The sequence below is a fragment of the Cydia amplana genome, chromosome 16 (assembly GCF_948474715.1).
Source record: "Cydia amplana chromosome 16, ilCydAmpl1.1, whole genome shotgun sequence".
Classification (NCBI taxonomy): Eukaryota; Metazoa; Arthropoda; class Insecta; order Lepidoptera; family Tortricidae; genus Cydia; species Cydia amplana.
In genome coordinates, this window is record NC_086084.1 from 12,256,225 (window position 1) to 12,279,586 (window position 23,362).

General features: G+C 44.4%; 1 protein-coding gene across 1 annotated transcript; it reads left to right on the forward strand.

The window, feature by feature from the left end:
* Positions 1 to 8: 8 nt before the first annotated feature.
* On the forward strand, positions 9 to 23,288 carry LOC134655114 (DNA replication licensing factor MCM4). Its single transcript, XM_063510575.1, has 17 exons — positions 9 to 296; positions 525 to 647; positions 857 to 1,020; positions 3,845 to 4,012; positions 4,342 to 4,440; positions 4,626 to 4,758; positions 5,956 to 6,198; positions 6,842 to 7,070; positions 7,635 to 7,829; positions 8,451 to 8,627; positions 10,739 to 10,826; positions 14,773 to 14,933; positions 18,011 to 18,134; positions 19,406 to 19,512; positions 20,279 to 20,413; positions 21,660 to 21,870; positions 23,136 to 23,288. The coding sequence occupies exons 1-17, from the start codon at positions 158 to 160 to the stop codon at positions 23,229 to 23,231; spliced, it is 2,592 nt and encodes an 863-aa protein (XP_063366645.1). The 5' UTR covers positions 9 to 157; the 3' UTR covers positions 23,232 to 23,288.
* Positions 23,289 to 23,362: the final 74 nt, after the last annotated feature.

Consider the following 23,362-nt stretch of genomic DNA (forward strand, 5'->3'; position numbering starts at 1 on the left):
GTCACATACTTTTCGCGCTCAAAACACGCGCCGGTCGCATTCCTCTCTGATCCGTTATTAATTTCTTTGTTTTGTTTTATTTCTAGAGTTAGATATTTTGTGAAAAGTGAGTGTAAGCAAATAAATCAACAAGCACTGTACAGTGGCTTGATTCAACATGTCCACTCCATCGAAACGGCCGTCATCGCAAGCGTCGTCGGACGCCCCGACTCCAACTCGCAGGACGCGGTCTTCCCAGCAGGAACAGGTGGTTATCCCGGAGACGCCTCAACGAGCTTCAGGCACATCTTCTCAAGGTATTACAGTTTAATCGTAAATTCGTAATGTTATTCTTGTTAATAAACTTGATCCTCCTAACCTATACCATAAATACCATTTGCATTGTTTAGTCATTGTTATTACATATATCAGTAAATAGTATGTTTAAAACGAATCCATGGACTCTTTTTCCATAGTAACGGTAAATACGGTAATGGGCTAATGGTTCTATCAACTTAAATATCAGATACTAAACTTGTATACAGATGGGACTCCAGCGACTCCTACTCGCACCCCCCGAGGCACTCCCCGCACCCCTCGCGGCACGCCCCGCACCCCGCGTGTACCGGGCACGTCACCAGCAAGGGCTTTGCAGTCTAGTCCTATTGGTAAGTAAATCAAAACTTAAATTCGGAGAAACTCAAACTTCGCTCGGTCTTTCGCCATCAGATGTATTGGAGCGGCCAAGGTGCTCACAAATATCTGAACACATCTCTATTGTTATTGTTAAGGCGTAGAGTAAAGCCTGCCACTTGAAAGTGTTATTTTTCTCTTGTAAAACATGCTTATTTGTTAAATATTTAACTAAATCTTCCAGGGACAGATTTTGACTTGAGCTCACCCCTGAACTATGGCACACCCAGCTCCCTCAGCACACCTCGCTCGCTAATGCGAGGCGCCATGACCCCTGCCAGGCAGAGGGCAGACCTGCGGGGGCATCAGTTTGGGCGTAATGTGCCGGCACCAACACCTACTAGAGGGGTAAACAGTTATTTTATGTTGGTGTCATTAATGTTTACACTTCATATTATGTAATTTAATTTAAGAAAATTTTGCATTATAGGATTTTATATAAAATTGCTATGCCAAATAACCCACCGCTGTAATATGTAAAGTGTCAGTGGGCTCTTGACAATGATATTTTATTGGACTTTTGGGTATGTATGCTTAAAGTGTCATTCTATGGAACTTGCTAACTATGTAAACAAAAGTCACTAGTTAATTGCCATTCAGAGACAATTTCAGTATGACAGTTTGTTTACATAGTTAGCAAGTTCTATTGAATGACATTTTAATTGGTAAGACACAAACGAAGACTCCTGTAGACATGGCAAAGTTAAGGGAATCTAAAGCTAATTTTTATACTGGGCCCTTACAGGTGGGATACATTTTTTCAGTATTTGAGACGCACGAAAGGAAAACAGGATATACAGGTTGCTTCCTGTAACAGGAGCAATAAATTAAACTAAAGGCTGTACTCCTCAAACTGACCAACATTTGTTCAGCAACTTTTAAAAATTATGAATCCTTTAGGGCAGCGGTCGGCAACCCGCGGCCCGCGGGCCGCATGCGGCCCGTGAACCTGTCACTTGCGGCCCGCGAGCCTCCCTGGCTATTTTGTATGTAATATTGAGAAACGACAAAGTCTGATAAAGTCATAAATATTAACAAAGTGCGGCCCGTGTCAACTTCGTTAACTACTATGTGGCCCTTGGCTGCTAAAAGGTTGCCGACCACTGCTTTAGGGCCACTTGCACCGTTCACTAACCCGGGGTTAACCGGTTAAACCTGGAGTTACCACAGTACAATTTGACACTGGGTTAACAGTTTAACTGGTTTACCCCGTGTTAGTGGGATGGTGCAAGTGGCGCTTAGACATTTAGACATCAGTGTGTTTGACGTTGCTTGTCACACTTTAAACATTATTATTATTATTATTATAGCCTTTTCTTCCATACTCCTTCTTTTAGTTTATCTATAAATATCTTAGTTGTTTTGTTTATTTGTATGGATCCCTCTCTGGGTGAAGGCCTCCTCCAGTTTCTTAGTTCCATTGTCTTGTTGTTATTGTTGATGCATTTTTTATTTAAAAACTGGAGGGTTTTGGTCGTTATCCCCACGGGGACCAGCCGGCTTGGGGAATATTATTTTGTTTTGTTTGTTTGATAGCTCTGTATTAATATTTGGTTTTATTGTTGTTTTCCGGTGGCCGGGGTTTATTCGTTTTTTGACTGAGCGTGGAATGTGTGGGTGATTTTGGTTTGTTTGGCAGGCTGGTTGATTTTGTCTCGCTTTTCAGGGTTACTAAACTTGCTTGGGGGTGTTGAGGGAGGTGACGATGGTAACCTTTTCCTTTTCTCCGTTTGATGTTCATTTTTTTCTTTTATTATAAGCTTGTCTTGTTTCAGGATAGCATATTTTCCTGCCTCTCGCGCTTCTATCAATTTTGGTATAAGTGCCTTTCTTATTTCCAGGGTTTCTTTTGTAAAATCTTCAGTTATTTTTAAGTTTTTTGGGTATGATTTTCTGTTTCTGAGTAATTCCGTCTTTCGCCATTCCAATGTGAGCGTTATTTTAATTGGTCTGTCTTTTTTCTCAGTCTTTTTTCCTAACCTTTCAACTTTACTAACTTCCCACTTGTCCCACTCGTTGTTCTCGGTGCCTTCCTGATTTTTGTCCGAGCTGTTCAGTACTTCCAGAACCATTTCCAAAAGTTCGGTGTTATTGTTTTCTTTTTCTTCTATTCCATGAATAATAACGTTATTCTTTTTCGATTCTGCTTCTAGGTTCTTTATTTTGGATTTCAGTATTGTGTTCTCGGCTTTCAGTTTCTCAGTTTCCTGTGTAATTGTTGTTAACTTGGCCTCAATTGTTGTCGTGATTGTATTTTGAACCGTTTGGTTTATTGCATCAGTTTGTTTTTGGAATTCTTCCTTCATTTTGTTCCATAGCGAATTAATCTGCTCTTCCATGTTGCTTTGTGTGTTGGTTTATTTGCAGTAACAAAACGTTTATCGTTTGGATGAAACGGAACGTAAATTATTTATTTTGTGCTGACAACCCTGGTCCCCGCCACTTGACCTCCGGTTTATGTTATGTCTATTTTGACGTTTTAGTTTTGAGGTTATGTTCTATAATTTTTCTTTACAGGTTTTGATCGTAATCTTTGCGTATGGGACTGATATTTTCACTTGGTTTCTTTTGTGAGGACTTTCTAAGAGGTATTGTTTGTTGTTTGGTGGTTTTTGCTTTGTTTACACTGAGAATGCAATTATTTTTTACGGAGACCACTGACACTCGACTTCACTGTTAGAGCACCGGAACCGGAAAAACTTTAAACATAACAAACTTTAAAGTGTAATAAAAATCAAAACATGAGTTATTAAAAGTTGCTGAACAAATGTTGGTCAGTTTGAGGAGTACAGCCAGGCGTGTCTCACTCCGCGATTTCGTCGCTTTGCTACAGGTAGCTAAAAGTACATCCGTTCGGCCCCAATTTTGGGGAAAGCCATAAGCCGCGCGTGGCGCTGTTGCCACCTAGCGGCCATATCTGTGCTGATCGTAACAGACGCGTTTTGTTAGAGAGTGAGTCTTCTGTACTTAATTAGTACTATTATTTATTCTGTGGTACAGCCTACAGTTTAATTTATTACCCGACTACGGCAACGCAAAAGGAGGGTTATTGCTCCTGGAAACACCCTGTATATGTACCAAAGTCATTTTATTATATTGTCCACAAAAGTGACCATTTTCGAAATTCACGCTTTTATTATAACACTAACTAAAGTATTCTTCAAATTTGCAGGTGGAAGAAGCACCAGCAGAGGCACCATCAAGTGAACCACAGTTGGTGGTGTGGGGCACCGATGTAGCCATTGCCGAGTGCCGTGAGAAGTTCATCAAGTTTGTGCAGCGGTTTGTCGAGCCCACCGCTGTCACTAATGAACCACTCTATGAACAGAAGCTAGAAGAGGTATTTACATATAATTGAACTTTGTATGGAAGTGTTAGAAATGAAGTTATAAAACCGTTTAAAAGAAAATTATAACAATATTTAATAATCTGTCAGTAAAGTGAATATCAAGGTTATAATTAGTTTTGTCTGTATTCAGAAGCTATTGAAGCTAAGTACACTAGTGAGCCTAGTGACCTCTATTTTGGAATAGTACAATACTATGTTCGAGATAAATATACTTAAGTTTAAAAAGTCAGGAACGGAAAAGGCGATTTCTTTATTTCGGAAAATTGTTAAATTGGCTATTTGGTTTGGCAGACTATCATTTCAATGTTTTTCTTTTTCAGATTCACACATTGGAAGAGCCATTCTTGGATGTGGACGTGGATCACGTTCGCATTTTTGATCCCAAGCTGCATCGCCAGCTTGTCTGCTACCCACAAGAGGTTTAATATGATTTTATTATACTTATAACTACCATATTTTGGCACAATCAGTAGTTTCAAATTGGAGGCAGTACTAGCACATTCTTCTTATGTACTAAACTTTTGAGAGTCATCAAAATGTAGAATGTTCATACACCATATAAAAATGAACCTTACGTCAGTAACAATAAGGTCTCAATTATCAGGTTGTGCCAGCGTTCGACGCGGCGGTGAATGAGCTGTTCTTCGAGAAGTACCCGGCGGCGGTGCTGGAGCACCAGATACAGGTGCGGCCGTTCAACGCGCCCGCCAGGCACATGAGGGACCTCAACCCGGAAGGTATAGTTGGTCAAACCAATTTGTCAGTAAATAGGAACAAAAAAACTATACTCATCCTTTTCTTTTGGGTGCTAGTAATAGTAAGATAAAGATAGTATGATTCTTTCTGTCTATGTTTGAAATGAGACAGTCCTTTGACAAACTATAATTTAATTATACCCCACTTTTTTCAGATTAGAAATTTTATAACCAAGTAGTGGTAACTTTTTCCTCCAAAATTTAATTCTGAGTAACTGTGCTCTGAATTATAGTGTCGTTTACATATTATTGTATCGCAATATTAGATATCGTAGGAACACTAGCATTTCGGAAGAAAAAGTTTATTACATTTCGTTAGAGGTTAGAAAAATTCTAATCTTTAAAAAAACGGAGCCGAGTAATTAGCTAGATTCTTTCCGAAATTCAGCATCGATGAGCACGACGAGAATAAAAACCGTAAAGCAATTAGTTTCTTCATAACTTGACTTAATCTTATTCTTTTAAACGAAACTGAGTAACTAAGTCAATCCATAATTTAAAAAAAAATTAAAGACAAACAGTGCATAGACTAGGAATCCTCTAGACGGAGTTTAGAGCAATTATTTCATGAAACAGATGCTGCCAAAAATACTGAGAAGCGGGGGACGAGGTGAGCGAGTCCCGTGCCGTGATTGGTCCGTTCAAAGACACGGACGTCACACAAAGACACTTTCGACTCGAGAATGGAGTAAAACTACCGTATATTGTGGCAGAGGGGGTAGAGCTACTATTTTCAGTCTAGAGGATGTCTTGTTTGTGCAAACAGTGAAACAAAGTTACGAACATACCAAAATTGTAGTCACAAGAAATGCCAAATAGTCTCTAAGGCCGACTATAATAACAACCTTATAAATGTTATAATACTAGGACGTTACCCCACGGTAATAATAATAATGCAGAAACATTCAAAGCTTTCCCGCCAATCGTAACTGCCAACTCTCTAATCCAGCCATTCTCAAAGTGTGTTCCGCGGAACCCTAGGGTTCCGCGACACCCCTGCAGGGGTTCCGCAAGAATTTAGAATAATAAAATAAGCATAATTATTATGCTTATTAATAAAAAAATACACTTCTAAAAACTATTGTTTTATTGTAGGGTTCCATCAAGTATTTCGCTTTCCAAATGGGTTCCGTCAAAAAAAAAGATTGAGAACCGCTGCTCTAATTAGTGACCTTCCAGACATCGACCAGTTGGTGACCATCTCGGGCATGGTGATCCGCACGTCGACCATCGTGCCGGAGATGCGCGAGGCGTTCTTCAAGTGCGCGGTGTGCGGCGCCGCGGCGGCCGCCGAGCTGGAGCGGGGCAGGGTCCCCGAGCCCGCGCACTGCGCGCACTGCAGCACCGCGCACTGCTTCCAGCTCATACACAACCGGAGCCACTTCAGCGACAAGCAGCTGGTCAAGCTGCAGGAGTCGCCAGGTGGGCACAGAATAAATAAAACACGGTTCGAAAGGATAATTATCAGTGATAGTTATCTTGATAATTATCACGATTTTTATGCCTGATAATTATCGATTTGATAATAACCTAAAATATAAAAAAGTCCCAATGAATATTTTTTACTATCAAAGATACAAAGAAAATAAATATAGCACTATCTATACCTGGGATAATTATCCCATGTTTGGATAATTCCGAACCCTGACATAAGAGTACTAGGTACAGAAGATTCACTCTCTAACAAAACGCTATTACGGCAGATATGACCGCTAGGTGGCGCAAATTATTTCTGACGTCATATGTCGTCGACTGGTCTTCGTGCAAATACTTATGTTGCGCCAACAACGAGCACTTCTCACAGTTAATCATTGGATCGCTAGCTAAAATTCGTCCTAGCTATATTCAAAATTCCTTCATCACGTTGCTTGCATTGCTATGTATAGTTGGTCAAACCAATTTGTCACTGTCAGTCAATAAAAACCACGAAAACTATACTCATTCTTTTCTTTTGGGTGCTAGTACTAGAGTAAGACAAATATAGTATGATTCTCTCTATGTTTGAAATGAGACAGTCCTTGAAACCTTGAAAAACTACAGATATATCTAATATTTTACCTTACAGATGATATGCCCGCGGGTCGCACGCCAGCCACGGTGACCGTGATGGCCCACGGAGCCCTAGTCGAGGCCGTCGGCGCCGGCGAACGAGTGAGCGTCACCGGCGTGTTCCGCGCCGCCCCCGCCACTGTGCACCCGCGAAAATCAACCTTACGCGCTCTGCATAAGACCCATATTGACGCGCTGCATTACAGGAAGGTGCATAGCGACAGGCTGTTTGAGACTGAAGAGGGGTGAGTTAGTACCTTACGCCTGTTGCGTAAGGTTTACATTTACATGTCAGGTTAACTCATGTAGTCGAAACGGTCGGTACAGGCGAAGGGGTCAGCGTTACTGGAGTGTTCCGCACCGCGGAAAGCGACCTTACGTGCTCTGCATAAGACTCATATTGACGCGCTGCTGCAGGACCAGATTTGAGCCACATTTGATAAACGACAAAGATTGTTTTCAGGGTTTTTGGAGTGGAGGAAATAATGCTATGCTTTATCTCCCTCGCGTTGTCCCGGATCTTCGTCTCGGCTCATCGGAACCACTTGGCATTTAATCAGTTTTTACGAAAGCGACTGCCATCTGACCTTCCAACCCAGAGGGGAAACTAGGCCTTATTAGGATTAGTCCGTTTCTTCACTGAAAAGCGATTGGAAAAAGTATTGGTACGAGCCAGGGTTTCAACCCGTGACCTCCGAATTGAAAGCGACACGCTCTTGCTAGACTACCTGCGCATTTTAATTTATCACTTTGACATTTATTATCGAAATTAAATCGAAAACGCTAATAGGTATTCGTTTGCCCCACAGCAAGGAGCACCGTTTCCCGCCCGAGCGAGTGGAACTATTCAGGTCGCTGTCGAAGCAGGCCGATTGCTACGAGCGACTGGCGCGTGCCATCGCGCCGTCCATCTACGAGAACCTCGACATCAAGAAGGGAGTTCTGCTGCAACTGCTCGGTGGTACTAAGAAGAACTTCAACGCAGCAGGCCGGACACATTTCAGGTACTTTTTAAGTTGTAGTCCTGTATAGTAGAAGAGCGTGCGTTTGCCCTACAGCAAGGAGCACCGTTTTCCGCCCGAGCGAGTGGAATTATTCAGGTCGCTGTCGATAGTAGAAGAGCGTGCTTTTACAACTGCTTGGTGGGACTTCTTTTCATGTTTTATGGATGCGACTGTTCATCCAACGAACCGGAAGACGTTCATGAGGCGACCTTTAAGCGGTTAAGGGGTCGTATGGGAGGTAACATGCGTTGTGCATTTCGGGTCATCCAAACTGACGGACGTCGAAAGGAACGAATACAGTACTATAAGCGCGTAAGGCTCGATTTCGATTGAGCGTACGAATACGAACGAAAAAAGACAATGTTTCGCAAATTTATTGCTACGTGCCACTGAACCACGCGTTTCCGCTCGTCAACGCCGCGTGTGTGGGTTTTAACACCGAAAATTAAATGAAAGTTCGGCAACGCGCATGTAAACCCCCTGGAGTTCCATAGGCTACGGTGACGGCTTACCATCAGGCGGCCCGTGAGCTTATTTGCCACCGATTTGGTATTAAAAAAATTACCTACTACCGATTTTAGGTCGGGATGAAGTACTAAACTGTAGGTACCATTGTTGTAGATCGGAGATCAACATCCTGCTATGCGGCGACCCGGGCACGTCGAAGTCGCAGCTGCTCCGCTACGTGCACTCCCTCGTGCCGCGCGCGCAGTACACGTCGGGGCGGGGCTCCAGCGCCGTGGGGCTCACCGCCTACGTCACCAAGGACCCCGACACTCGCCAGCTCGTGCTGCAGACGTGAGTCGCAGCTGCTCCGCTACGTGCACTCCCTCGTAGCGCGCGCAGTACACGTCGGGGCGGGGCTCCAGCGCCGTGGGGCTCACCGCCTACGTCACCAAGGACCCCGACACTCGCCAGCTCGTGCTGCAGACGTGAGTCGCAGCTGCTCCGCTACGTGCACTCCCTCGTAGCGCGCGCAGTACACGTCGGGGCGGGGCTCCAGCGCCGTGGGGCTCACCGCCTACGTCACCAAGGACCCCGACACTCGCCAGCTCGTGCTGCAGACGTGAGTCGCAGCTGCTCCGCTACGTGCACTCCCTCGTAGCGCGCGCAGTACACGTCGGGGCGGGGCTCCAGCGCCGTGGGGCTCACCGCCTACGTCACCAAGGACCCCGACACTCGCCAGCTCGTGCTGCAGACGTGAGTCGCAGCTGCTCCGCTACGTGCACTCCCTCGTAGCGCGCGCAGTACACGTCGGGGCGGGGCTCCAGCGCCGTGGGGCTCACCGCCTACGTCACCAAGGACCCCGACACTCGCCAGCTCGTGCTGCAGACGTGAGTCGCAGCTGCTCCGCTACGTGCACTCCCTCGTAGCGCGCGCAGTACACGTCGGGGCGGGGCTCCAGCGCCGTGGGGCTCACCGCCTACGTCACCAAGGACCCCGACACTCGCCAGCTCGTGCTGCAGACGTGAGTCGCAGCTGCTCCGCTACGTGCACTCCCTCGTAGCGCGCGCAGTACACGTCGGGGCGGGGCTCCAGCGCCGTGGGGCTCACCGCCTACGTCACCAAGGACCCCGACACTCGCCAGCTCGTGCTGCAGACGTGAGTCGCAGCTGCTCCGCTACGTGCACTCCCTCGTAGCGCGCGCAGTACACGTCGGGGCGGGGCTCCAGCGCCGTGGGGCTCACCGCCTACGTCACCAAGGACCCCGACACTCGCCAGCTCGTGCTGCAGACGTGAGTCGCAGCTGCTCCGCTACGTGCACTCCCTCGTAGCGCGCGCAGTACACGTCGGGGCGGGGCTCCAGCGCCGTGGGGCTCACCGCCTACGTCACCAAGGACCCCGACACTCGCCAGCTCGTGCTGCAGACGTGAGTCGCAGCTGCTCCGCTACGTGCACTCCCTCGTAGCGCGCGCAGTACACGTCGGGGCGGGGCTCCAGCGCCGTGGGGCTCACCGCCTACGTCACCAAGGACCCCGACACTCGCCAGCTCGTGCTGCAGACGTGAGTCGCAGCTGCTCCGCTACGTGCACTCCCTCGTAGCGCGCGCAGTACACGTCGGGGCGGGGCTCCAGCGCCGTGGGGCTCACCGCCTACGTCACCAAGGACCCCGACACTCGCCAGCTCGTGCTGCAGACGTGAGTCGCAGCTGCTCCGCTACGTGCACTCCCTCGTAGCGCGCGCAGTACACGTCGGGGCGGGGCTCCAGCGCCGTGGGGCTCACCGCCTACGTCACCAAGGACCCCGACACTCGCCAGCTCGTGCTGTAGACGTGAGTGGGTTTTTTGGAAGAAGCTTGCAACCACGCTGCCTGACCCGCCGAGCGCTCCGCTGGATGACGCCTCGTCCTTAAAAAACCGGCCAAGTGCGAGTCGGACTCGCGCACGGAGGGTTCCGCACAATCAACAAAAAATAGAGCAAAACAAGCAAAAAAAAAAACGGTCACCCATGCAAGTACTGACCCCGCCCGACGTTGCTTAACTTCGGTCAAAAATCACGTTTGTTGTATAGGAGCCCCACTTAAATCTTTATTTTATTCTGTTTTTAGTATTTGTTATAGCGGCAACAGAAATACATCATCTGTGAAAATTTCAACTGTCTAGCTATCACGGTTCGTGAGATACAGCCTGGTGACAGACGGACGGACGGACGGACGGACAGCGGAGTCTTAGTAATAGGGTCCCGTTTTTACCCTTTGGGTACGGAACCCTAAAAAGCTTGCAAAATGCTGCTCAATCTTACTACTCGCGCGTGTTGCGCTCATGTATCGATATGTATGTACAGTGATGCAGTGTGCTATGCCCCATACCTGCGCATCAAATCTATCGGCTTTTAACACCACCATACATCACCCAATTGTGGTTGACCCTAACAACTATCTTACAACTTGATACATTACAACGTTACAGGGGCGCGCTAGTTCTGGCCGACAACGGAATCTGCTGCATCGACGAGTTCGACAAAATGAACGACTCTACCCGGAGTGTGCTTCACGAAGTAAGACATTGTATTATACTTAAAGATATTCTAAAATCTTCTCATTTTAAATGTCAGTTAAATTGTCATACCAACCTGCCCTTAAGGGGACGGTATATGACGTTTTCGATTTAGAGCTCACTTTGTGCAATCAATTTGTTCAAGAAATGTTTAATAACTGCATTAAATTATACGTAAATTTGTTCACGAAGAAGCCGTGTACCGGCTCTTCACGGCATAATATTTTTTATTTGCTGTAATTCTCTACAAATCGACACTAAAAGTATCCAAAAATCAAAATATGGAGTTCCGTTTGAGCAACACGCATTACAGTTTTGCCTTTAACAGTAATTGAGTTGTTGTGTGATTTTGAAAGCTAGATAACTAAACTAGCAAATTATTATCTACTTATATTTTTACTCACAAATACAACACAAAAATTCAATCCCAAATGTAAACTTTCGTACAATTTCCATACATTGACGACATCACTCAAAATTCTTCTTCGAGTCAGATGGCCGCTGGCCTTGGATCGAAGCAGACGTGTACGTCGTCGTAGCTCGTTTTTGACATTATTTAGACATTTCATCATATACGCATACGAAAATGTATACCAGTAGATAAATTGTATTTCAAAAAATTGGGTAAATACATTTATTTAAAATTTGATTTGTTGTTATTTACAGGTCGTAACGATCGAAAACAGCAGTAAACTATCCTAAAACAATACGATTACAATTGAATTTAAGTAACTTGTTCCTTCAAAACCCGCTTAAAATGAAAAAAGTTTAAAGACTCGTTTTACTGATTGGGATTGATTTTCATTATGCTGGTATCAATTTTGCGTCATTAAAAAAAAGTATATGACTTCTGTACGTCAATGACATTTGATGTCAATTGTAATCTTGTATTTACGTTAGAGAATATTATATATTCATTTAAATATTACTTACCTATTAATACGAAGCGTAATTCGTTTAATACCTGAAAGTCTTAGTGTCTACACCTACTTTGTTGCCGTTCGTTCCGTCTATATGTGTGCGATTACGTGCTGTTCTCAATAATCAAGAAACAAGCCATAATCTTCAAGAATAAAATAACAGCAAGACCAGCATTTAGTACTAACTAGTTTTTGCGGATTTGGAGACAAGAGATGAAGCTTACAGGCTAATACCGCTGCGGTCTGGTTATTGTTATGTGTATATATCGAGTATTATATAAATTTACTATAAAATAACAATGTTTTATTTCAATGACATTATGTGCGTAGGTATGTATGTTTCGGTGATTATAAGAATTTTGTCCACACAATAATTGTGCAAAGCAGAGACTGCATCATGCTTTCTTTACGGTATAAGCGGTATGGTACCGTTATTATTTATCAATACCGGTTCGTTTTGAAGGTAAAACTATACCGGTTGAAATACAAAGTACGGTACCGGTATAAAATTAGAGCAGGGACAACCATTTTTATAGGTGTACAGTCAGCTGCAGAGAAAAGGTACGACCAGATAGATAATTGTATGCAGGGGTGGTACCTTTTCTCTGCAGCTAGCTGTACCTAAACCATCATTGACCGAGCGTTGGCGAAGGTCTCCGTTTCAGCTTGGGCAAAAATGCTTTCGTATGTCCGAATTCTTCTCCTTTGCATATCACATTTCTCAACTGATTCTCGTGAAAATTCGGTAGTCCGATATAATTATTCGGTTTCTTTTTTTTTTAACAATTTAAAATAGGCAGAAATTGTCATAAAGGACTTAAGCGCCAGTAGGGTCTGTGACACTTAAGACCACTGCGATTATTAGGTACTTACTGGCCCCTATTTCACCACGACCACGGTGACAGGTGCGACAGTTGTCGACATCACTGTTGCTGACATCACAGGCCTCCATAGGCTACGGTAAAATATAGAGGGTTACCAACCAGCCAAAGAATTATAAGTAGATATATGCACTTATCCCAACGCACCTCACGTTCTACTTTGCACGGGGTTCATTGCCGCTCCTACCGCCGTAAGTAACTATCAACACCTACATTATCAAGGCTACGATCGAAGATAATCGCTTCAGCACTGAAATAATACCGGTGGAATACCGGTATAATATTTTTTATTTTAATTGTATTAATTTAATAGTGAAACAAAAGGCGAATATACCACATAAAAGTAAATCGGTAAAGATATTAGGGGTACATTAGCCAACACTGTTTCCATATATTTTCAAATTTTATTTTGTCCGCCTTAATTAAATTTTGCACCCTGCCGGAACTTTATTTATTTAAATTCTCATTTAATTGATTTTGAGCCTTATGAAAAGTCGTATAGAGTAGTAAATAAAATTTTACATCTGACTTAATGACATCTGGTTTTATTCGGTTTAACTTTAGAAAACGCGTATCTCGACAAAGCCATAATGTAGAAAATTGTCAACAACCAAATGAATTATTAGAATTTAAATACGTCACGTGTGACATGAACAGACAAGGAAAGCAAGATTAAATGTATTGTTTCTCTTTCTTCTTTCAATGGAACGCTTTTCCTAAAAGGAGGCCACTAAACTCAAAACGCTATCTTAAAAAAAAACTTGATGGGTCAGTGACCTGTCCCAGTAAAGTGAGGTAGTGTGCGTGAAGTGCGCTTGTGTGTGAAATGGGGTAAATTGACAGAATCTGAAAATTTACCCACCTCTACCGTCACCTTAAGGCCTGAGATACACTGGTAAGTTTTACTTACGTAAATAGGGACAAAGTTATTTGTTAGAATGAGATAACGATATTCATCTCACATTCTGTGGTATAGCTGTGTCCCTACTTACATAAGTAATATTTCCAAGTGTATCTTCGGCCTAAAGCTTTGGATTCCTCCGAAAACGGTGCCGTCATATGACGGCCGCTATAATAAATATTATAAATAAATAAATATTATAGGACATTATTACACAAATTGAATAAGCCCCACGGTAAGCTCAAGAAAGCTTGTGTTGTGGGTACTCAGACAACGATATATATAATATAATATACAAATACTTAAATACATAGAAAACAACCATGACTCAGGAACAAATATCTGTGCTCATCACACAAATAAATGCCCGTACTGGGATTCGAACCCAGGACCGCAGCTTCACAGCGGTGAATGACGTCACTAGAACGTTGTCTATGTAAACAAGATGGCGCGGTTTCCTAGACGGCGTTGATTGTCAACGTAACGTAAAAAAGCGGCGCCGTCATTTGGATGACAGCTGTCATGACGGTGTCGATAGTTTCGTGAACGTTTTATTAGATAGCGGTGACGCAATTTTGAATAAATGACACGAGATTTGATTAATTGATTCCGTACTAGAGTTAGACCAAGAAAAGTCTGCAGCGATTTTGATAGCCCACGCAGTACAAGTGTCATTTTACACGTCAAACTTCTATGAATTTATGACGTGTAAATAACACTTGCACTGCGTGGGTTATCAAAACCGCTGCAGACTTTTCTTGGTCTAACTCTACGATTATTTTCGTCTTCTGATGATATTTCATCCTCCAAGTAAATTATAGATGGTCAAGCAAATCTTGTCAGTAGAAAAAGGCGCGAAATTCAAATTTTCTATGGGACGATATCCCTTCGCGTCTACATTTTTCAAATTTGCCGCTTTGACCTTGGTGGCTGACGGTGTGTTATGACGACGTGGTACTTTCCACATGTCGCCTCCGTAAAGACGGCCGTCTTTTGCGGCAGCTATATGACGGCACCGCTTTCGGAGGAATCCAAAGCTAAAGATACTCATAGATCCTGTTAGATTTATTGTGAACAAAATGTAAACGTAAATTTAAATGACAAAGTGTGAATTTGATCCCAGTAATAGATTGGTGAACTTTATTTTGTAGCCTTCTTTATCACCTTTATCTGTAGACACAGAGGAACGAGAAAGAAACTGTTTTGATCTAGGAATAAAATAACTATAAAATACTCATTTTGTAGGTAATGGAGCAGCAAACACTGTCAATAGCGAAAGCCGGTATCATATGTCAGCTAAACGCGCGCACGTCTATACTGGCGGCCGCGAACCCGGCCGAGTCGCAGTGGAACAAGAACAAGACCATAGTCGAGAACGTACAGCTACCCCACACGCTCATGTCCAGGTACGTTATCATATGTTAGACAGAGATAGAGTGAACCCGGCCGAGTCGCAGTGGAACAAGAACAAGACCATAGTCGAGAACGTACAGCTACCCCACACGCTCATGTCCAGGTACGTTATCATATGTTAGACAGAGATAGAGTGAACCCGGCCGAGTCGCAGTGGAACAAGAACAAGACCATCGTCGAGAACGTACAGCTACCCCACACGCTCATGTCCAGGTACGGTATCATATGTTAGACAGAGATAGAGTGAACCCGGCCGAGTCGCAGTGGAACAAGAACAAGACCATCGTCGAGAACGTACAGCTACCGCACACGCTCATGTCCAGGTACGGTATCATATGTTAGACAGAGATAGAGTGAACCCGGCCGAGTCGCAGTGGAACAAGAACAAGACCATAGTCGAGAACGTACAGCTACCGCACACGCTCATGTCCAGGTACGGTATCATATGTTAGACAGAGATAGAGTGAACCCGGCCGAGTCGCAGTGGAACAAGAACAAGACCATAGTCGAGAACGTACAGCTACCGCACACGCTCATGTCCAGGTACGGTATCATATGTTAGACAGAGATAGAGTGAACCCGGCCGAGTCGCAGTGGAACAAGAACAAGACCATAGTCGAGAACGTACAGCTACCGCACACGCTCATGTCCAGGTACGGTATCATATGTTAGACAGAGATAGAGTGAACCCGGCCGAGTCGCAGTGGAACAAGAACAAGACCATCGTCGAGAACGTACAGCTACCCCACACGCTCATGTCCAGGTACGGTATCATATGTTAGACAGAGATAGAGTGAACCCGGCCGAGTCGCAGTGGAACAAGAACAAGACCATAGTCGAGAACGTACAGCTACCCCACACGCTCATGTCCAGGTACGTTATCATATGTTAGACAGAGATAGAGTGAACCCGGCCGAGTCGCAGTGGAACAAGAACAAGACCATCGTCGAGAACGTACAGCTACCCCACACGCTCATGTCCAGGTACGGTATCATATGTTAGACAGAGATAGAGTGAACCCGGCCGAGTCGCAGTGGAACAAGAACAAGACCATCGTCGAGAACGTACAGCTACCGCACACGCTCATGTCCAGGTACGGTATCATATGTTAGACAGAGATAGAGTGAACCCGGCCGAGTCGCAGTGGAACAAGAACAAGACCATAGTCGAGAACGTACAGCTACCGCACACGCTCATGTCCAGGTACGGTATCATATGTTAGACAGAGATAGAGTGAACCCGGCCGAGTCGCAGTGGAACAAGAACAAGACCATAGTCGAGAACGTACAGCTACCGCACACGCTCATGTCCAGGTACGGTATCATATGTTAGACAGAGATAGAGTGAACCCGGCCGAGTCGCAGTGGAACAAGAACAAGACCATAGTCGAGAACGTACAGCTACCGCACACGCTCATGTCCAGGTACGGTATCATATGTTAGACAGAGATAGAGTGAACCCGGCCGAGTCGCAGTGGAACAAGAACAAGACCATCGTCGAGAACGTACAGCTACCCCACACGCTCATGTCCAGGTACGGTATCATATGTTAGACAGAGATAGAGTGAACCCGGCCGAGTCGCAGTGGAACAAGAACAAGACCATAGTCGAGAACGTACAGCTACCGCACACGCTCATGTCCAGGTACGGTATCATATGTTAGACAGAGATAGAGTGAACCCGGCCGAGTCGCAGTGGAACAAGAACAAGACCATCGTCGAGAACGTACAGCTACCGCACACGCTCATGTCCAGGTACGGTATCATATGTTAGACGGAGATAGAGTGAACCCGGCCGAGTCGCAGTGGAACAAGAACAAGACCATAGTCGAGAACGTACAGCTACCCCACACGCTCATGTCCAGGTACGTTATCATATGTTAGACAGAGATAGAGTGAACCCGGCCGAGTCGCAGTGGAACAAGAACAAGACCATCGTCGAGAACGTACAGCTACCGCACACGCTCATGTCCAGGTACGGTATCATATGTTAGACAGAGATAGAGTGAACCCGGCCGAGTCGCAGTGGAACAAGAACAAGACCATAGTCGAGAACGTACAGCTACCGCACACGCTCATGTCCAGGTACGGTATCATATGTTAGACAGAGATAGAGTGAACCCGGCCGAGTCGCAGTGGAACAAGAACAAGACCATAGTCGAGAACGTACAGCTACCGCACACGCTCATGTCCAGGTACGGCATCATATGTTAGACAGAGATAGAGTGAACCCGGCCGAGTCGCAGTGGAACAAGAACAAGACCATCGTCGAGAACGTACAGCTACCGCACACGCTCATGTCCAGGTACGTTATCATATGTTAGACAGAGATGCTCGATCTCGACAAGAAAATCGAAATTTCGTTGTCTAACCTCTTTATCACTCTTGCATATCCGAGCGATAAAGAGGCAGATAACTAAATTTCAATTTTCGCGTTTCCCGGAGAGCCCTTTGTAAACAAACCGCCTTGATGCATCAATGTCATATTTTATTATCTTTGAAAACTTATCAAAAAAACAGTTTAAGGCACAGTATGTATAAGTTACTCTATGGTTTAAGTGCTGCAATCTGGCGGCATAACATTGCAGTAATACCCCCTATTCGTAACTTGTCAGAATCCAAATATAGTTGGTCAAACCAATTTGTCAGTAAATGGAAACAAAAAAAATTATACTCATCCAAAAGGATGAGGAAAGAAAACTTTTAGGTGCTAGTACTAGTGTAAGACAAAGATACTATGATTCTCTCTGTATATGTTTGAAATGAGACATTCCTTTGACATACTATACATTCCTTTGACGACCGGTCTGGCCTAGTGGGTAGTGACCCTGCCTGTGAAGCCGCGGTCCTGGGTTCGAATCCCAGTAAGGGCATTTATTTGTGTGATGAGCACAGATATTTGTTCCTGAGTCATGGTTGTTTTCTATGTATTTAAGTATTTGTATATTATATATATCGTTGTCTGAGTACCCACAACACAAGCTTTCTTGAGCTTACCGTGGGGCTTAGTCAATTTGTGTAATAATGTCCTTTAATATTTATTTATTTATACTATATCTGTTATATTTCCAGATTCGACCTCATATTTTTAGTTCTGGACCCGCAAGACGAGGTGTTCGATCGCCGCCTGGCCTCGCATCTCGTGTCGCTGTACTACAAGGACCCCAGCGACCCTGACGAGGATGACGACGTTTTCGTAAGTGTATCTAACTACTTGCTTTATAACTGTAGGGTCAAGGCGGAAACGGTGGCTATTAAGGTTGGTCAATACCAAGATACAATTATCTGTTCAATTTCTTGGTCCAATGTGCATTGCGTCTTCTCTCACTAAGCAAAATGTGAGACGCATATACACCAGGGATGTTGCGGATGCCGATTTTTTGACATCCGCGGATGCGGATGCGGATTTTAAAAGGCTCACATCCGCGGATGCGGATGCGGATGTCAAGATAGGTACATAAAAAACGTAAATAATTACATTTTAGTAATTTTTATTTAAAAAAACCGGCCAAGTGCGAGTCGGACTCGCGTTCGAAGGGTTCCGTACATTAAGTCCCACTCACGCTTGACTGCTAATTTCTAATAGGTTTTTTTGGCTAATGACTAAATTACCTAGCAGTCTAGCACTTACGCCGATGCTAAGACGTTCCTGTACCGACCTGTTCCACATCCGCATCCGCATTAAATCCGCATCGGTTTTATGCGGATGCGCATGTTGAAAACAATGCGGAAGTTCCTCGGTTGCGGATGCGGATATTCGCAACATCCCTGATATACACATTGGACAGGTGGAATACCAGCCTCAGCTCGAATAGTGGCTCTTCCAAATATCGCCTCACTCGTGTTGGAATTAGGTTGAGTGAGCCACTGTACCCGGCTATTTTCTACCGAGCCACTGTTCCCTCCTTGACTCTAAATTCAGAAAAATACATTCACATAACATAACGGTCTTACTGTAGTTTACCCAAAACTGTTGTGGATTTTGGCATAGTATCCTGACATTATTGACAGCCGTTAAAAACATACTTAAGGGTGGTATCCCACCTGTCCAATATCTTGGTCCAATGTGCAATGCGTATCACTCTCTCACTAAACAAAATGTGAGATGCAAATACACATTGGACAAAGAAATTGGACAGGTGGAATACCACCCTTAGACACATCAGAGAAAAATCAAAGGTAATACATAACATTACAACACACGTTACATAGGGTGTAACATTTTAAATGATTTTACAGTACATATGGCCTTATTTTCCCGCACTAGTGCGTAAAATAGCACTTTTCGTGTGTATGTCAAAAGTTTAAAGGGCCATATGTACTGTAAAACGTTGTACGATACACGTGTGAATAGGTAATTCGCAACATGTGTCGATTTAAAACACTCCCTTCGGTCGTGTTTTAATTTATCGCCACTCGTTTCGAATTTCCTCTTTTCCGCACTTGTATAGTAAATAACTATTTCAGGATATGAGCATAATGCGGGACTACATTGCGTTCGCGAAGGAGAACGTTCAGCCCACACTCAGCGAGGCCGCTCAGCAGAGGCTTATCGACGCATATGTCGACATGCGGTATGTGTAAAATACACTGATATTTAATTCAGAAGCTATCTATTACTATAAAATTACAGTATATCCATTTTATGCTACGATTAGCTCATTCATTGCCACCCAGCCAAACAAGACATCCGCGCCAGGCCACAAAAATTTCGCCATATAAAGCTGTAGTACCACGATCCCGACTATCGGGTCGTCCGGCCTGGGAACGAAATACCCGATAGTCGGGTTTTCGGCACTGAATGTGTTAAGGGCATGGCACACTGCATCCGATTCGCACGTCGCTCTGCATGGCGTTGTCTCGCTAAAACATCGGGACTACGTGCGATCGGATGCAGTGTGCCATGCTCACAAACATGAAACAAGAAATTGTGAAAACTGTTTGCAGTGAACTTGCTTAAAGTTGTATGAATGACTTATTGTGACTATGCAATTCTATTAATTTAATTGTTATACATGTTATACATGTAATTCGTAACAAATATTTATAGCTCCCACAAAATCGTCCTTAGTGCAGCATGGTGCTGGTCTTTCATTGAGGCGATTACGTTAGGTCATTCTGTTTATTTCAGTAATTAGCCCCGGATTCGCACGGGTTACATACAAATTATACACCTAAACCTTCCTCAAGAATCACTCTATTGATAGGTGAAAACCGCATGACAATCCGTTCAGTAGTTTTCGAGTCTATCGCGAACAGACATACGCACAAACAGACAGACGCGGCGGGGGACTTTATTTTATAAGGTGTGGTGATAAATGCATAAACTCGTTATTGCAGACGAGTAGGCAGCGGGCGCGGTCAGATCTCGGCCTACCCGCGGCAGCTCGAGAGCCTCATCCGCCTCGCGGAGGCACATGCGCGTGTCCGTCTGTCGCCCACCGTCGAGATTATTGATGTTGATGAAGCTTCCAGGTAAGTCGTTTGTCTCTGGCAAAATAAATAATTACAATTTGTTAAACAATATATAAGTAGGTATTTGTTTACGGACGGCAGATTTTTGCGAGGAGCTTTTTTTATTTCAAGTAAAAGAAAATTAACTCGGTGATGAATGTTTTACCAGTAACAATGAGAATTCACCACTTTTACCAGTAACAATGTTAGCAGATACTAAATAAACACAACCCATACTAAATCAATTTTTTAACTAGCTTCGAGCGACACCGGCTTCCGACAAGTCGGAAGGGAGGGGCCCAAGCGATATCTTACCGTACAAATCTTTCTGCCATTTTTTGCGGGGGGAAAGGTGCACACAGTCGCACTTCTCACACGCTTACATACAAAATCCAATGTGTAATGACGACACAAATACATAGAAAATGACACCCTACACAGACAAATCTTGCACACCTCGATCTGTTTTTGTGTACGGACGAGTCACAAGTGTTACAACACGCACACTAACACATTTTCGTCGAAGAATTTTATTGTTTTCTGAGAGATGAGAAGTCGGATTTTTTCGCTCGACCGATCTTTGTACTGGGCGAGCAAAATCGATAAATCCAACAAGTGATCTTGTACCTAGGCAGAGGGGAAATAGTGCGAATGCCGCCTCCCTTCCGTGTTGCTCGAAGTCTGCGAGCGATATTCCAAAATTGGATTGGATTGTGGAGGATGCGGGTTCAAGTCCTGCCGGAAGCGTAACTTTTTCCATTTTTTCCTTTAATATAAAATTTGGAATGCAGTAAGGTTCATTATTGAGTGGGAAATTAAAACACGTCCTGTTGCTATGGTTTTTGTAATGCGACTAAATAAGAAATGGATGTATAATGCTGTCACTAGGTATGATGATAGGTATTTTTGTGCGCGTTAACACTCGGGTTGGTGTGCGAGGCCTGCGCAAAAGCGAGGCTCAAGGCGATAAGTGCTTTGCTAAACTTGAATTTTTATTTACCTTACAGATTTTTAGATCATTGTAAATCGTGGTAATATCTAAAAATAAAATGTGTGACATTTAACAAGGTTTCGAAAGGATAATATCAGTGTAATTACGTTGATAATATATATGTATGTCAAAGAAAAATATATTCCGTATAAAATGGTCCTATTCGGCTCCCCTGTCCTGTGGGTAGAATCCTGTAACCAAATTCATAATTTCCATAATTTGAAGCAACTTTTACATTTACACTATGAAAAAATGTATCGTGTACCGTTACCCCAGACTGCACCGCGAAGCCCTGAAGCAGTCGGCCACCGACCCCGCGTCGGGGCGCATCGACGTGGGCATCCTCACGACGGGGCTGGGCGCGGCCGCGCGCCGCCGCCGCCGGGACCTCGTGCAGGCGCTGCGGACCCTAGCGCAGCCGCTCGCCAAGCCGCACACCACCACGCACGCCAAGCTGCTGCAGGAGATCAATGCCTCGTCGCAGATCGTGAGTAGCTAGTCGTAACTCGGGGCGCATCGACGTGGGCATCCGCACGACGGGGCTGGGCGCGGCCGCGCGCCGCCGCCGCCGGGACCTCGTGCAGGCGCTGCGGACCCTAGCGCAGCCGCTCGCCAAGCCGCACACCACCACGCACGCCAAGCTGCTGCAGGAGATCAATGCCTCGTCGCAAATCGTGAGTAACAGTAATAGGCTACATGACTAATTTTTTTTATGGTATCAATCGATCGGGTTTGTTTTTAGGATCAAATGTCTATATGGGACCCATTGCATTAAAGTAACACAAAAGTCAGAAATTGTAGTCAAAGTCCGACAGTCGCACTTCACTCGCGAAACGCCCTATACAAAACGGCCAGAGGCCGTGACGTCATCGCCCACGTTGTAGTATGGACAAAACAAGAAAAGTGCGTTTTTGTCGGTGAAATATTGCGTTTATGTATATAGTTGCTATACAATTTTTTTTTTTGTAAAATGTAAGGAATCGAATGGTACCCTTACTTTTATCGTTTTTGGAAGTTAAAAAAAAACTTAAATTTTGAAACTTATTTTTGTAATTTTTCAATATTTTATTTTAATATCCACATTATTGTGATAAATTGCTCGTTTGCTATCTATTTTACTAGATTTTGTTATAAAATTCAACATGTGTCAACATCCCTATTATTAGTCGAAATCTCCTGTCATCATCATCTCCTCGACTGCTTTCTACCGCTGAGAGCGTCGCTGGTGCGCTCTCGGGTGACTGACATAGCCAATCTTTGCAGCAAATGCGCCGCCACACTCGCTGGAGGTCAGCACACGTAATTATATGTGATGGCCACAGGTAGTCTGGCCTTTAGCTCGTCACGCTTAGTGTTCTGAGCGTCGCCTGGTTTCAAATTCACGGTCACCGGCTAGTGTCTCCCATGTTGTTGGTTTTATATGAGCTCTCTTCATATGCCGCTTGAACACATCTTTGAACCGCAGAAACTTGCCGTCTCCTGTCCTGTGGGCTCGAACTACACTACAACGCTATGGAGCGGTCAGCTAGGACCTGGCGTCGGGAACGTCTATCTATTATGTATATCGACGTCTAGTATCCATAACACGAGCCTGATTGAGCTTACTTTGTGGGACTAGTTCAATTTGTGTAAGATTGATCAAAGGTTTAACAATTATTATGTACCGTCAGCATGAAAAGTGTACGGCGAATTTATCAATGAATTCATTCATAATTTCTCCATGCAATTTCGCAGTGTACGTGTTTATTGCAGACGGTGACCCGCGAACAGTTAGACGAGGCGCTCCGAGACCTGCAGGACGAGGGCAAGGCCGTCATCGTGTCGCACACACATTTGCGCTTCTGCTAACTCGGTTAAACGTTAACCACTGAACCCTTACTTTCTGCAACTATAAGACTAACTGAAAACGAGGTTCCCATGCACATTTACACAACTCAGTGCTGCAAAAGAGTAGTAGGACTCGTAAGTCATAAACTAAG